The sequence below is a fragment of the Lissotriton helveticus genome, chromosome 2_2 (assembly GCF_964261635.1).
Source record: "Lissotriton helveticus chromosome 2_2, aLisHel1.1, whole genome shotgun sequence".
NCBI classification, from domain to species: Eukaryota; Metazoa; Chordata; class Amphibia; order Caudata; family Salamandridae; genus Lissotriton; species Lissotriton helveticus.
This window is the reverse complement of record NC_136060.1, coordinates 192957680-192971200: the sequence shown is the minus strand read 5'-3', so window position 1 is coordinate 192971200 and position 13521 is coordinate 192957680. Positions and strand designations below refer to the sequence as shown.

The window sequence follows — 13521 nt, the reverse complement described above, 5'->3', positions numbered from 1 at the left end:
TTCAGAATTGGTATACATGGTTCTGCTTTTCAGAAGTAATGCACTAAAATATTATGTGGGAAACGCCGTTTCCTTACCATGTTGTTTTGCCATTTTTTCCGATTCCGCTTGTGTGCATTTTTTGTTTTTCGAATTGTTTATTTTCATTTTCTTTTTCTGCAGTTCCCAAACTCTTTCATTTGACTGGTTTGCTGGTGTGGTTCTAAAGCTTTTACCTTCTTCCCTACTCTCTCTTGCAATAATGCCACTAGATTAAAAAACAAGGTTTATTTTCCCTGCCAAAGTACGTGATCTTTGCACCTAAAACAAGACTACAAGCTAAATAAAGATTTGTTTTTACAATTTGTATTACCAAGTATTTTCTAGACTATTATTACTGCGTTTCGGCTATATTTTTCAACAAAGCAGTGCTTTTTGTCCATTCCAAGGAAGCATTCAGAAAAGCAAAGAAGGCAGTCAAAAATAATGACGAACACATAAGTTAATGTAATAGTCCATTGCTTTCATAAGAAACATGTAACTGATCCTAAACGCTTTTTAACACTTATGGGGAAATTGATCCAGTAACTGTGGGGTTTTATGGCTGGTGACTGGGGTTGGAGTGCAAACATTGTTCCTTTGAAAGCAATAGTCTACCTTCTGGAGCCAATCCTAATGTTTGTTTGCCTATTATGTTATTACACTTATTAAATAGATAGTTTCTTTTTTAGCATGTCTTAAAATTTAAGAAGAAAATAGAGTTGTGAATTATAGATTGGAATACAAATTGAGGGAGATCAGTAACGCATGTCCGTATCAGTTTACATTATACAGGCTTCCAATATAGCCATGATGGTGACTTTACATTATGCTTTAAGGATGTAGTGTCTACAGTTTCATCAAACAGAATCCTAACAACAGGTCAGCACACCTGTAAACAAAGAATGCTGTGGTGTCCGAGTACTCACGGGTCAGAGTACCCACGGAGCGGGGTTTTCTGTATCTCAATCTTCGGCTGTAATCATTATATAACAAAGCAAATGCCTATTCACTAACCGAAGGTTTCTGGAAAGTATCAACATATGCAGCAAAAGAAAAATCATCTTGTGGAAAATAACGGTTCAATGTAGAAAACAGGCCTTTCATGTGAATGCATTATTTTCAGTTAACATGGCATCGACATTTAGGCTAACTTTGTGGGTAGGATTCCACTGCACAGGCAAATGATATTGTTTTGAATGAATAGGATTTAAGATAAATGTTAGTTATAGAAGTGACACCCCATGTCTAGTTAAGATAAGAGAGAGACCCCTTTCTAACTAAAGGGATGAGGTACTCTTCACAAGTTACAAAATAGCTTCCCTTTGGAATAAGTCGAAATGAATTGTACACTATCATTACTAGTAAAACAACTATCACATCAATGCAATATAATTTCCTACTTAATTCAATGAAGATGAAAATAAATAAAAATTCTAACACCTATATTAGAGCAATAAAAGAGTGTTTCTTTAATTAAAAGCCCATAAAAACCACTGAATTCATCAAAAGAATACATTCATTGGTGCATCCCGATCAGTCCGGTTTCATGCCGGGTAGAAATACATCCCTTAATATCCGTCGTTTACATAACGTGTTGGCCCGACAGGTATTTCTGGAAGAGGACGCGGCTATATTGTCCTTGGACGCCTCTATGGCCTTCGATTCAATTGAATGGTCCTACATGTTTGAAGTATTAATCAGAACAGGGTTGGGCCCGAAATTCCTGAGGTGGATACGACTGCTTTACACAGACATAGCTGGACAGGTTAGAGTAAACAACTTCATGTCTAGGCAGTTTTCTCTTCGTAGGGGTACTAGACAAGGATGCCCTTTGTCCCCGCTATTATTTGCACTGATGTTGGAACCCCTGGCGGCTTCGGTGCGGAAAGATGTCATGACCAGAGGGCTGAGGTGGTCCCCGGAATGTGAGGACAGAATATCATTATATGCAGACGACATAGTATTATACCTGACGTATCCCTATAGATCCATTTGAGTGGTCCTAGACATCTTTATTAATTTTGGAAAGTATTCAGGGTATGCTGTCAACTGGGACAAGTCAGTCCTGTATATGCTCCACGGACAGGTTCCCCGTCTTCCTAAAGACTGTGCCTTGATGATTGCAACAGATGGTTTTAAATACCTGGGGATCTTCGTCACACCAGATGCGGCCCTTTTTTACAGGAGCAATCTGGTGCCACTGCTGGCGCGGCTGCGAGCGTATGTCCAACACTGGAGGTCCCTCCCCTTGTCATTGATCGGTCGGGCGGCACTCTTTAAGATGCTTGCCCTTCCTCGCTTTCTGTATATTCTACAGAATAGCCCGTCTAAAGTTCCTGATACCTTTTTTGTGGCTGTGGAAGGGGAGCTATGTACATTATTGTGGGATGGAAGAGCCCTCAGAATTGCGCTCCAAAAATTGACGAAAGGATGGTACGATGGAGGAATCGTGCTACCCGATTTACGGTTGTACTATTGGGCTTCGCAACTGGTTACGGTAAACAGATGGAAATATACCTTACCAGATGATCCGGCGTGTGCCTTGGACCGATATCAAATGGAAAGAGCTGGCTTCCTGGGGGCGCTTTATTCGTCCCCACGGAACAGGAAACTTGTAGGACCCACCCAGCATACGTTGCAAATATGGAGACTGGCTAACTCCCGCCTGGGCTGGTCGAATAGACTCACCCAGATGACACCGCTGTGGTCTGCACAAAAACTCGGCATGCTCGGACGACATCCAGGGTTTGACAAATGGGACATGATCGGTATCTCAAAGGTAGGAGATCTGATTGGGAAGAGTAAGATTCTTCGGTTCGAGGAGCTACAGAAAACGTACCAGTTGGCTCCTGGCGAAGTTTTTCGATACCTACAAATCAGGCACGCCTTAATGGCAGCGTTTCCTAGCTGTAGAGATATACCAGAATACTCCCCTTTGGAAGATCGTTTATTAGACGGACAATTACAGGCCAAGGCAATCTCCCTTACGTATAGAAAGCTCAGTAACAACATGCCAGATACCTTTAGACAGCTCAGAGAGAAATGGGAAAGAGAACTAGGACCAATGGAGGAGGAGGACTGGAGGCAAGCATTGATGTCTCCGAGAGAGGCTGCCATCACACTTAGGTATCGCCTTATATAGCTCCGTATACTGCATTGTTCATATTTGACTGGAATCACTCTGGCGAAAATCGGGTCTAGGCCGGATGACCTGTGTTTTCAGGGCTGTGGGCAGTCAGCTAGTTTTTATCATATGATTTGGGACTGTCCTATGGTGCAAAACAGATGGGATAGGATTGTGCAACATCTGCGGTCTGCTCTTGGTAAGACGATCACGCTGACGCCACAACTGGGCTTGTTAAACATATGGGAAGCTACGGACCTTACCGGGACGGAACAACAGTTCGCAACGTTAGGATTCACTTTATTTAAGAGAGAATTAGCTAGGGAATGGGGTAGCGTCAGGCCGCCGGGGGTTGCAATATGGAGTAGGGAATTGGATAAATGTATGGTGGCAGAGAAAGAAGTATTTATTGCACGTGGATGTTCAAAGAAATGGGATAAGAAATGGGCCAAATGGAATTTATACAGAGGTGACATATGTGTGTCCCCATCAGTGGACTTAGAAATGCGGAGGGTTAGAGGGAGTGAGCAAGAAATGTAATGAATCCTGATATTTGCTATATTGGTCACTGCAAAGGTCACTATGATTGATAATATGAAACAAATGTATCAATGTCAATGGTCTGTCACTATTGCAAAGTTAAAATAAAAATAAATGTTTTAAAAAAAATATATTAATACATTTTATAAAATCATTTTAACACATTTCACTATTTCATACACATAAAAAAACGTACAAACACATTTGACAAGAGAAAACACAAGTTTAGACTCCTGAGTTAGTCATTGGCCAGGACATATCATCTAAATCTGTGCATACATGGTCTAGTCAAACTTCTATTGGTCAGCCCTAAACTTGATGGCCAACCACATCTTTTTTTATGCTGAAGTTGTCATGACAGACCTCCTGTGGCAGCACAGATGCAGTTTCTAGGTGTCACATCTTGAAACTGACGGTATCTAATTTGTAGAACATTCCTTTAGCGGGGGACACCAAGTATATGCATTTTTTAAAGAAGCAACTGAATGCCTCTTTCCACCTGGGCAAGACTATAGAAAGATACTAGTCAAATATTTACAATAAAATATAAAACATTGTTTGCTTTTAAATAATAATGCATGTGAGATACCATTTTTTTAAGTGTGATACTTTGCACGCAAAAAAGGAAGACACTTTTACATTATATATTTTGGTGTTATAAAAAAATTGCAAACTGATTGAGGCCTGGTCGGTAGAAAAAGTAGAAACCAAAATGTAAAGTACTAGGAAAAATTTCGAAATCTTGAAATATAAAGAAAAAAAAGTTGTTTGTGTAAATTTGCACAACAGCATTTTAAAACTTTGAGTAATTACTATTACTATAATTACTATGATTTGTCATTCATAAACAGAAATTGTGTACAAGTCCTCTTAAAAAAAGAAGAAAAAGTGTGTGTTTTTGAGGATAAGACGGAGGTAAGGGGATTCGACGTGTTCAAGCAATCAGGGTTCAGATAATTGAATTAATGCTTATATTATTTAGTAGCTGTAAAAATGTGTACTTAATAGGTACCTGAACAATTGTTGCTCCTTTCCCGATAACACATACATAAAAGGATGTTTATACATGCAGTGTCCCAAACCAGCATAAGCAGAAACACTTATGCCAATAATGCCATGTATATGTAGGGAACTATGTTCACCCTTTGTGTGCAGTAATCCTGTGTGTGTTTCTGAATATCAGAAACGTTCATCGAAATACACACTTGCCAACGCTGCTGAAGCATCAGACAGTTCCTTGAAAAAGCTGTGTGCTCCTGTGGTTTGAAAAAGAAAGCAGACATGTTTTCTTGAAATTAATAGGATTTGCCGCACCAGGTGCTTTGTACAATTATCAGCAGCATCTAAATGAGTTTGAAGGAACGCTAAGCAAATGGATATTCTTGACTATGACAGATGAAGTTGCACCTCCCTGTTCAGCTGCAGACATTCATGTTTAAGCAGAGCCTAGAATTCACTGGCATGTGGGATGTCAGCGGGTGATGTAAGCAATTATGTGAGTAATAAGGCTTGTAATGAAAGACGTCTCCAGGGGCAGTGGTCGGTGTGCAAATCAACTCTGCAACAAAAAGAAGTTACACAAGATTTGTAATTGTTACATTTGCTTCTCAGGATACTTGCCTAGGCATAATGAAGGAACTGTGCACGTACAATCTGCACAAGGGACATTGTGCTATAGGTATGGTGCAGATGACAGAAGCACACTATGTGTTTCACTTCTGCGATCCCAAACCCCCCATAAGTACTTCTATCAGTAATCCATTGGTCTTTTAGAGGAGGGAGAACAGTAAAGAAGTAATGCTCTTAACATAGTTCTCACATCATTTACACTGTTGTGTTTCACAAATAGCGAGTAGACAACAGTGTATGAGTCTATATATGGTAGTATTGGTAGGTTCAAGCAACAGAACAAATCTTCAATCTCTGCTGTGCATTATCTTCGGTCATGCAGAGGTGTTTTGATACGCCAAATCTCTGGGTAGGTACACACAGCCTTCGTCCATGTGCAACAATCTCCTTTTTTACGTTAAACGCCTAACATTGCAAGTCCTAGGAACTGACTATTCATGTTCTTTGGCAGCGTGCAATCGGATGAAAGCAAAACTTGGCCTCAGGCCAGGCCCTATGGATGCAGCCATCTATGCTCCACCTTTTGGTTGTCCACAGCAGGATTGAGCGCAGGTCTAAACCTATGGCCATGAGCTGTTCCCACACTGTCTTGCCTGGTTTGGGTCTACCCTGGTTTGGGTAGATGGCCTGTGTGTGGACATACCTCACTGCACACAGCCTACGGGGTCAGAATAACACCAAACTTCAGAGACGGAAGCCTGTGAATTATAGTTTTATTATCTAAGAGGTCATCATGAATAGTGCACTGGACTTACAGTTCAGGGTACCCTGTTTGACCCTAGACCAAATGAGGAGCAGAGTTTTCCAACTTACGTAAACAGGGCAAAGCAGAGTAGTCTCCTCTTAAACTGAATCTGTGTCCTAAGGTTGCGTCTAGGCGACTGATGCTAATCTTTTGCTAAAGCCCAAGGATACAGGATCCTGACCTACCATAAAAGCCTTCTAGACTGTGTGAAAATTCCATATTGTGGCTGCAGAGGGCAGACGCCCTACAGCAGAGGAAGCCATCACTTGATGGAAAGCATACGCAGTGGCCATGTAAAGTGTCATCGCTGTTGCTGATTTTGGGAAATTGTAAGGACTCATTCCAATGAGAAACTGGGAACCATGGACAGGGATCTGAGGAACCAGTTTTGAGGATCTGGTCACTTTTCCTCATGGTGGCAGTACGACAGGTACGTTTTCTTCATTTCTTCTGGACTGGGCTACGGCCACAAACGTTTTCTTTTTTCTAAATACCCGATCTTGATGGCTTCATATTCGTTTTTTTCAGCTCTGAGATATTTGGCACAATGGGACTGGCCGACAAGTGTAGCAAGCCTTGGGGGCCCTACGGTATAGACTCCCCCTTTATTTATTGAATAATTTCAACCTCAAACCTTGCCACTTCAGCCAAGCTACCAAGAACAAGCTACGTATTCATCACAGAAGTGAGCTGATCTTATACAGGTTGTATTGTTTGGGTTGTATGGGAGTGCAGCCACGTCTCACATCAAGACGTGGACCTCTCTTTCTCTTATGTTTTAACAATACAATTTGGTACAATCTATGTAAGATTGATGCAGCCGGATGTCATTACCTAATTTGCTTGTAATTGTAGGGTTTATATTTGAGCAACGGAGTGTATGTGTTGTGAGGTCTTGGGTTTAGTGCACTAAGCCCTGATCCAACACCCACAATTCTATCGAACCAGACCCCTCCTCATAATCCCACTTGTTGTGTGGCTTTACATCTTGCAGTATCCGTCACTGTAAATTTGAACTTGGTAACTGCTCCAAAGAGCATTATGGACCAAAGCTCTGCTGAGTGTAATTGACGAAGTAGATTTATTTTTGTTTATGACATTTTATTGCTAACTGTCTATATTAGTCTTGTAGCTTTCCATCTAAACGTTCCCTCTCTCATACAACGAGCACCGATTCCTATAGTAAAATGATTAAGCTGAAAGGATATTCTTCCTTAACAAGTCAACCAGTGCGTTGGCTACTAACAAAGATTCCAGAACAATGCGTGATAGCCATGGTAGTTGTGTACTAACTGGGCCTTTCTAATTAACTGAGGGATACCATGGATCCTAATGCAAGCAGGAAAAATGCCCCAAAGACCCACAGTTTGGGCCCACCTATGGTTATGTTTTACTTCTAGACGACCTCCTTGACTCCCTGGGCCCTAGTGCTCCTGCACTATTGATAGCTGCACTCCTACTTACTGTTGCGGCCTTATTTGGAAAAAAAGTGCCTATTGAAAGGACGCTAAGGGCCTGATGTACGTACATGCATGTCTCAAATAGTTGGTGCTAACTTTTTGTGACCCGCCTGTCACTTTGCAATACTCCTGTGAACCAATAGATCATCTCACAATGTTCTTTGCGAGATGATAGGTCCCTGTTTGTAACTCCTAGTGATTGACTACAAATACAGCGATCGAAGCCCACAAGAGATACCAGACCTCTGTCCATGCATTCACATTTCAAACAGGATTTTTCTAAATGCAGTTGAAGTCCCTTTAATGACCAAGTTCTGCTTTAAAATAAAAATGTGTCCCATGTTTGAGGTCATAGGTGGGAGCATGCATTGATCCCCAGAATCACTCTTTAATTCCTCCGAGGACCCCCTATACCTTCCTGAAAAGGGGGGCTGCCCTATGGAGTTGCTTCCCCTTTGTGAATCAGATCCCACCCCAGCTCAGGTGTCTGCATCTTATCAGTGGTTTGCAATCCTAACTGAAGAACCATGCGATTGGTCCATGTCATTGACAGCTGTCACTAGAATGGGGCGGCCCCTTCACTGCCCCTCCTAAGTGCCATTCCAAACGATCCGCAGAACACCTTTTGCCAATTGGAATGGCTTTTGCGACTCACAAAAGGAGCTTTGTACATCACTAAAACTAATTTTGTGGTCTCAAACCCTGTGATTTTGCAAATTGCAGGCTTTGCCACTGTACAAGAACTTTCATCATGTAACTTCCATAGATGCGCACGCATGCCAACAAAAAAAAGAGAGAAACGCAAGCAGACTTCTTTCAGACTTTGTTTTGATCACGTAGTCTTTCTCGTGGAAGTCTTTGTTGTGCACAAAAGATCTCTGATCGTATCTCGCAGCGCACCTACAGTGAGCGGCTTCATTAGAGCAGCATTCCTGGAACAGGAGGGGCGGGGTGTTATTTAACAAGTGGGTTACTGCAAGGGACGCTTGACTTGCCGTGGAAGAAAGCAGCTTTTGGAAGCCTGCTACACAGACGCTCTTTGTGTAGAAGGGGTGGGGATGGAATATATTATGTTTCCTTTCCCTTAAGTTGGAAAACTCACTTCATTACAGCACGGCCCTTGTAACTGTGGTGCATCTTGAACCTCGCATGTGAAAGGGAAAAACTGTATGTGCTGCAGACACGCATGACATTTGCAAGCGAAGCTCGTTGTTGGCTGAAGGCCTAATTCACAGAGCGTCTGCTTTGTGAGCTTGTAGTTGTGACTGTGAAAAGCTGGATTGGAGGTCCGAAATCCCTGATCCTTGTCACAGAAATTAGTATTTGAAGTTCTTTTTTCTCTAAGTATTACATTTGTTAAGTTTAGCTTTTTCCTCCCAAATGTTTTTTTTTTTTTTTGGGAATGTTCAGTTAGTGAGGTTGAAAATAAGCAAATGTTGGAAGAAAACATCTTATTAATATTGATTTGTGAGACAAAACTGTAATATAAAAATACTTAACTGGAAATTATCTCACAAAAAAACGTGCCTTTTTGACAATCGAACATGTCCAAACTTGGCACGTTTTTCAAGGCCATATATATATGGGGTTAGGGGTGGCATCTTGTATCATTACAGGCAGTAGATAGTCGTCACTTTATCAGTATTACAAAAAAATACCAATGGTGTATCACACCCAAGTTTTCCACCCAAGTTAAGTGGTAAATGAAATGTTGTGGTAGTTATGCATATTGGGTGCGAATGCGCTCCTAACATCCACATGTTTACAATGGGCTTAATGAAAGGAACGTATTTTCATAGAAAAGTAGTTCCATGTGAAGGATAAAAATAAGGAGTGGATTTACACTCGAATTCTAACAAAAATAATCTGTTTAATAGTAAGCAACTATACAGAAATGTTATGATTTCCATGCACAAAGAAAATTAATTTTATGAATCTACAAAAATTAGATTTTATCAAGAGCACAGACCTAAGCCTAGTTCGCCTGAAGTTATGAATGTTTTTAGGGGATCTTGACAGGTCTATTTTGAGTCGAGTGATCGAGCTCAAGTCAAGCAGTGAGTGACACTGCATGTTATACTGTCTCCTAGTGGAAGATCAGTTTTATAACTGATGTGTAAGGGCCCATTTCACAAATTGCGTCCTAAAGTGAAATTTTTTAAATTAGAACAATCATTTGGCATTAGTGGAATTTTCCTTGCATAAAGTGCTTTTGTGTATTACGAAAATCTGCGATTATGGAGGTTTTTGAGCGCTTCTGGGTGTGTCCAGCTGTAAAACATGGAGTTTTACCAAAACTGTGCAGGTAGTTTCTTAACGGGGATACACATGCAAATAAATATACTCCTGTCATTAGCAAATGTGAGGTGTATTTCTAGAGTAGGAATGGTTAGGGGGGGAAAAAAGCATTTTTATAGCATTATAGGCCAAACTGTGCCTTAGGTTGGTAAAAGTTTTTCTCCATTGAAAATTTAAAAAAAATACAACATTTTAATGCATTTTTTTAAGATCTGACCGTAAAATTCTTGCATATGTATGAACTCCTAAGAGCGACTGTATTCCTTAAGAATTAAAAAAACAATGTAGAATATGTTCCAAAAGCAAAAGAAATATAACAGGAGACAATTTCGACTCATGTGTTTTTTAATTTAAGTTTTGTGAATCAAACCTCTAAGAGAACATCTAATAGCGCTCTCTATGCATTGTTTTCTGTCTCAGGTGGTGTCTGTGTTCCAATATTTGCCCCATAGGCTTAGATACTGCAGTTGAAAATATTAGTCCTATCAGCTCAATATTTTGTGTAGATGTTTGCATCGATGAGGATTAATGGGGCACTATTTTAGTATAACAGCAATGTAATTAGTGCGCTTTGCAAATGATTGATTGATTGATTGATTGAATGTACACAGTATGAGACTGCTCGGAGCGTTCTCACGCTCAGCCAGTAGGTGTCGCTGCGGCTGCATACCTTACACATACAGCACCGAGAGAGATGGACTGGAAGCAGAAATGTTTTCTAACAGCATTATCAGAAACACTGCAACACGTGTTTATGAGCTTTTTTTATTTTATTGCAAAAAAGACACAACCTGGCGGGCCAAGGACAAGCTGATTATATATTGTTTACTCGGTGATGGTAGCTTTGAAAGTTGGCTTACAAAGATAAGACGGCTTCAAAGGAGTTGTGTTTGTTTGACCTGTCTAGATAGTAGAGTTGAAAAAGGCATGTTTGAATTGCTCACCTCCGTTGTTTTCGCAGGACGCACCTTCCCGACACATCCCTACTTCTCAGCCCAGCTGGGGGCGGGGCAGCTGTCCCTCTACAACATTCTGAAGGCCTACTCCCTGCTGGACCCCGAGGTCGGGTACTGCCAGGGCCTCAGCTTCGTGGCCGGAGTGCTGCTGCTGCACATGAGCGAAGAGGACGCATTTAACATGCTGAAGTTTCTCATGTATGACATGGGGCTCAGGAAGCAGTATCGGCCTGACATGATTATTCTACAGGTAAATTGTTTGCTGATGTGCCTTTCACATGTGACGCCTTACAGGATGAGAGGGTATAGAATGATTCTACAGGTCTTAATCCTTCTTCAATGTGTATTTTAAACACAACTCCTTAAAGGCCTGAGGTGCAATACATGACTATTCTGCAAGCACAGGGTTGCAGTCTGGTATAATCTTTCAACACGTGATCATTCTACAGGGCATTATTCTCTTTCCCTAAATTGCCCTTCACACGTAGGGCTATCGGCATAGTTCCCATTCGCTAAACGGATATGCAGTTTGCAAACTTCCTGGTTTGAGAATAGGAATGCAATTTGCAATACGACTGTTGTACTGATGGGTTACATCTAAATTGTCCATTCGCAGGTGGTCGTAAAAAAACTTGCCCTATTAGCTTTAAGGAAGCGGGCCTCCATTTGCGACCCCTGTGATTGGCTGTCAGTATACAGGACGGAAGCCTGCAAGGAACAGTAGGCCTCCATCCCTCCATTTCAATTCGAAAATGGAAAATCTTTTCCCCCCCATTAGGGGAAGACAGCGGCTAGGGGAGCAGGCCGTGATCCACAATTGTAGTTACAAACCATTGATGCTTTCTATTCTGAACCACCACTTTCATGACCCATCTAATTTGCCATTCAATCGGATCGAAAAAGCCCTTTTACGAATTCTACAAGGGCTTTTCTACCGGAAGAAAACCCATTTTGTGTTTGCAAGCCCGCTGATTTTGCGACCACAAAATGGGTTTGCCCATTTGGCATATGCTGTTTACAGGATTGAAAGTTGATATGATTATTCTGCGCATTATTCTCATGCCCCCAAGGTGGCTTTCAGGCAAACCCTTACAGGATTTTAATGTGATAAGATCGTTCTGTAGTTAATTCTCATTTCCTGATTTGCATTTCAAATCCAGTGCCTTAAATTGAAAAGTGATTTGATTATTTTACAGGTAAAGCTCATTCCTCAATGTGTTTTTCATACATAGAGCCTACTTACCCGTGAGGGTCCCAAGGCACTGAGGGGAGGGGGGGGGTGCTGCTACTGCTCGAAGAGCCAGGTCTTGAGGAGTCTTCTGAAGGTGAGTAGGTCGTGGGTCTGCCGTATGTGGGTAGGAGTGTGTTCCAGGTCTTGGCGGCGAGGTAGGAGAAGGATCTGCCGCCGGAGGTCGTTCGTTGGATGCGGGGGAGAACGGCGAGGGTGAGGCTGGCAAAGCGGAGCTGACAGGTGGGGGTGTGGAAGTTGAGTCTGCTGATCAGTTAGGCTGGTCCGGCGTTATGGAGTGCTTTGTGTGTGTGGGTGAGGAGCTTGAAGGTGATCCTCTTGTCAACGGGAAGCCAGTGTAGGTCTCTCAGGTGGGGCGTGATGTGGCTGCGGCGGGGGACGTTGATGATCAGTCGGGCAGAGGCGTTTTGGATGCGCTGTAGTCGTCGTAGGAGTCGTCCACCAGGGGGTGGGTCCGAGGATGAGGACCTCCATCTTGTCCGAGTTCAGCTTCAGACGGCTGCTCCTCATCCAATCGGCGACGGTCTTCATTCCCTCGTGGAGGTGGTTTTGGTGGTGTGCGGGTCCTTGGTGAGGGACAGGATGAGCTGGGTGTCGTCAGCGTAGGAGATGATGTTGAGGTCGTGATGGCGGGCCACTTGTGCGAGGGGGGCCATGTAGACGTTGAACAGCGTTGGGCTGAGGGATGAGCCCTGGGGGACGCCACAGATGATGTTGGTGGCTTCGGATCGGAAGGGTGGGGGGCGGACGCTCTGGGTTCTGCCAGAGCGGAAGGAGGTGGTCCAGTCAAGAGACTTCTCTTGGATTCCGGCTTCTAGGAGGCGTGTCTTTAGAGTGCGATGGCAGACCGTGTCGAAGGCGGCTGACAGGTCCAGGAGGATGAGGGCTGATGTTTCGCCGTTGTCTAGTTGGCGCCTGATGTCGTCTGTGGTGGCGATGAGGGCTGTCTCAGTGCTGTGGTATCGTCTCAACCCGGACTGGTACGGGTCCAAGATGTTGTCTTCGAGGTGGCGGGCCAGTTGCATGTTGTTGATTTTCTCGATGACCTTTGCCGGGAACGGGAGCAGGGAGATGGCCGGACGTTCTTGAGGTCCTTGGAGTCCGCTTTGGGCTTCTTGAGGAGGGCGTTGATTTCGGCGTGCTTCCAGCTTTCCGGGAATGTCGCTGTTTCGAAGGAGATGTTGATGACCTTCCGTAGTTGGGGTGCGATGGCTGTGTCTGCTTTGTTGAATACGTGGTGTGGGCACGGGTCAGACGGAGATCCTGAGTGAATGAAGTTCATGACCTTACGTGTCTCGTCGTCGTTGACGTTGGACCAGGAGGTCAGGCGGTTGGCGCTGGTGGTGTTCACAGGGGAGGTGGAGTCTGGTGTAGTCGGGGTAGTCGTGGTGTTGAAGCTGTCGTGGATGTCAGCGATCTTGTGGTGGAAGAAGATGGCTAGTGAGTCGCACAGTTCTTGTGAGGGCGGGATGTCGTTAGGGTTGGCGCTGGGGTTGGAG

The 13521-nt window shown here is 43.1% G+C and overlaps 1 protein-coding gene across 6 annotated transcripts in view; it reads left to right on the top strand.

Annotated features, from left to right (window-relative positions):
* TBC1D1 (TBC1 domain family member 1) overlaps positions 1–13521 on the top strand; it is a 990385-nt gene that overhangs the window by 864587 nt on the left and 112277 nt on the right. For all 6 annotated transcript variants that reach the window (XM_078678347.1, XM_078678346.1, XM_078678350.1 and 3 more), the window contains one exon: positions 10779–11023. In XM_078678347.1, the coding sequence (XP_078534473.1) occupies positions 10779–11023 (245 nt within the window). The remainder of the gene's footprint in view (positions 1–10778; positions 11024–13521) is intronic.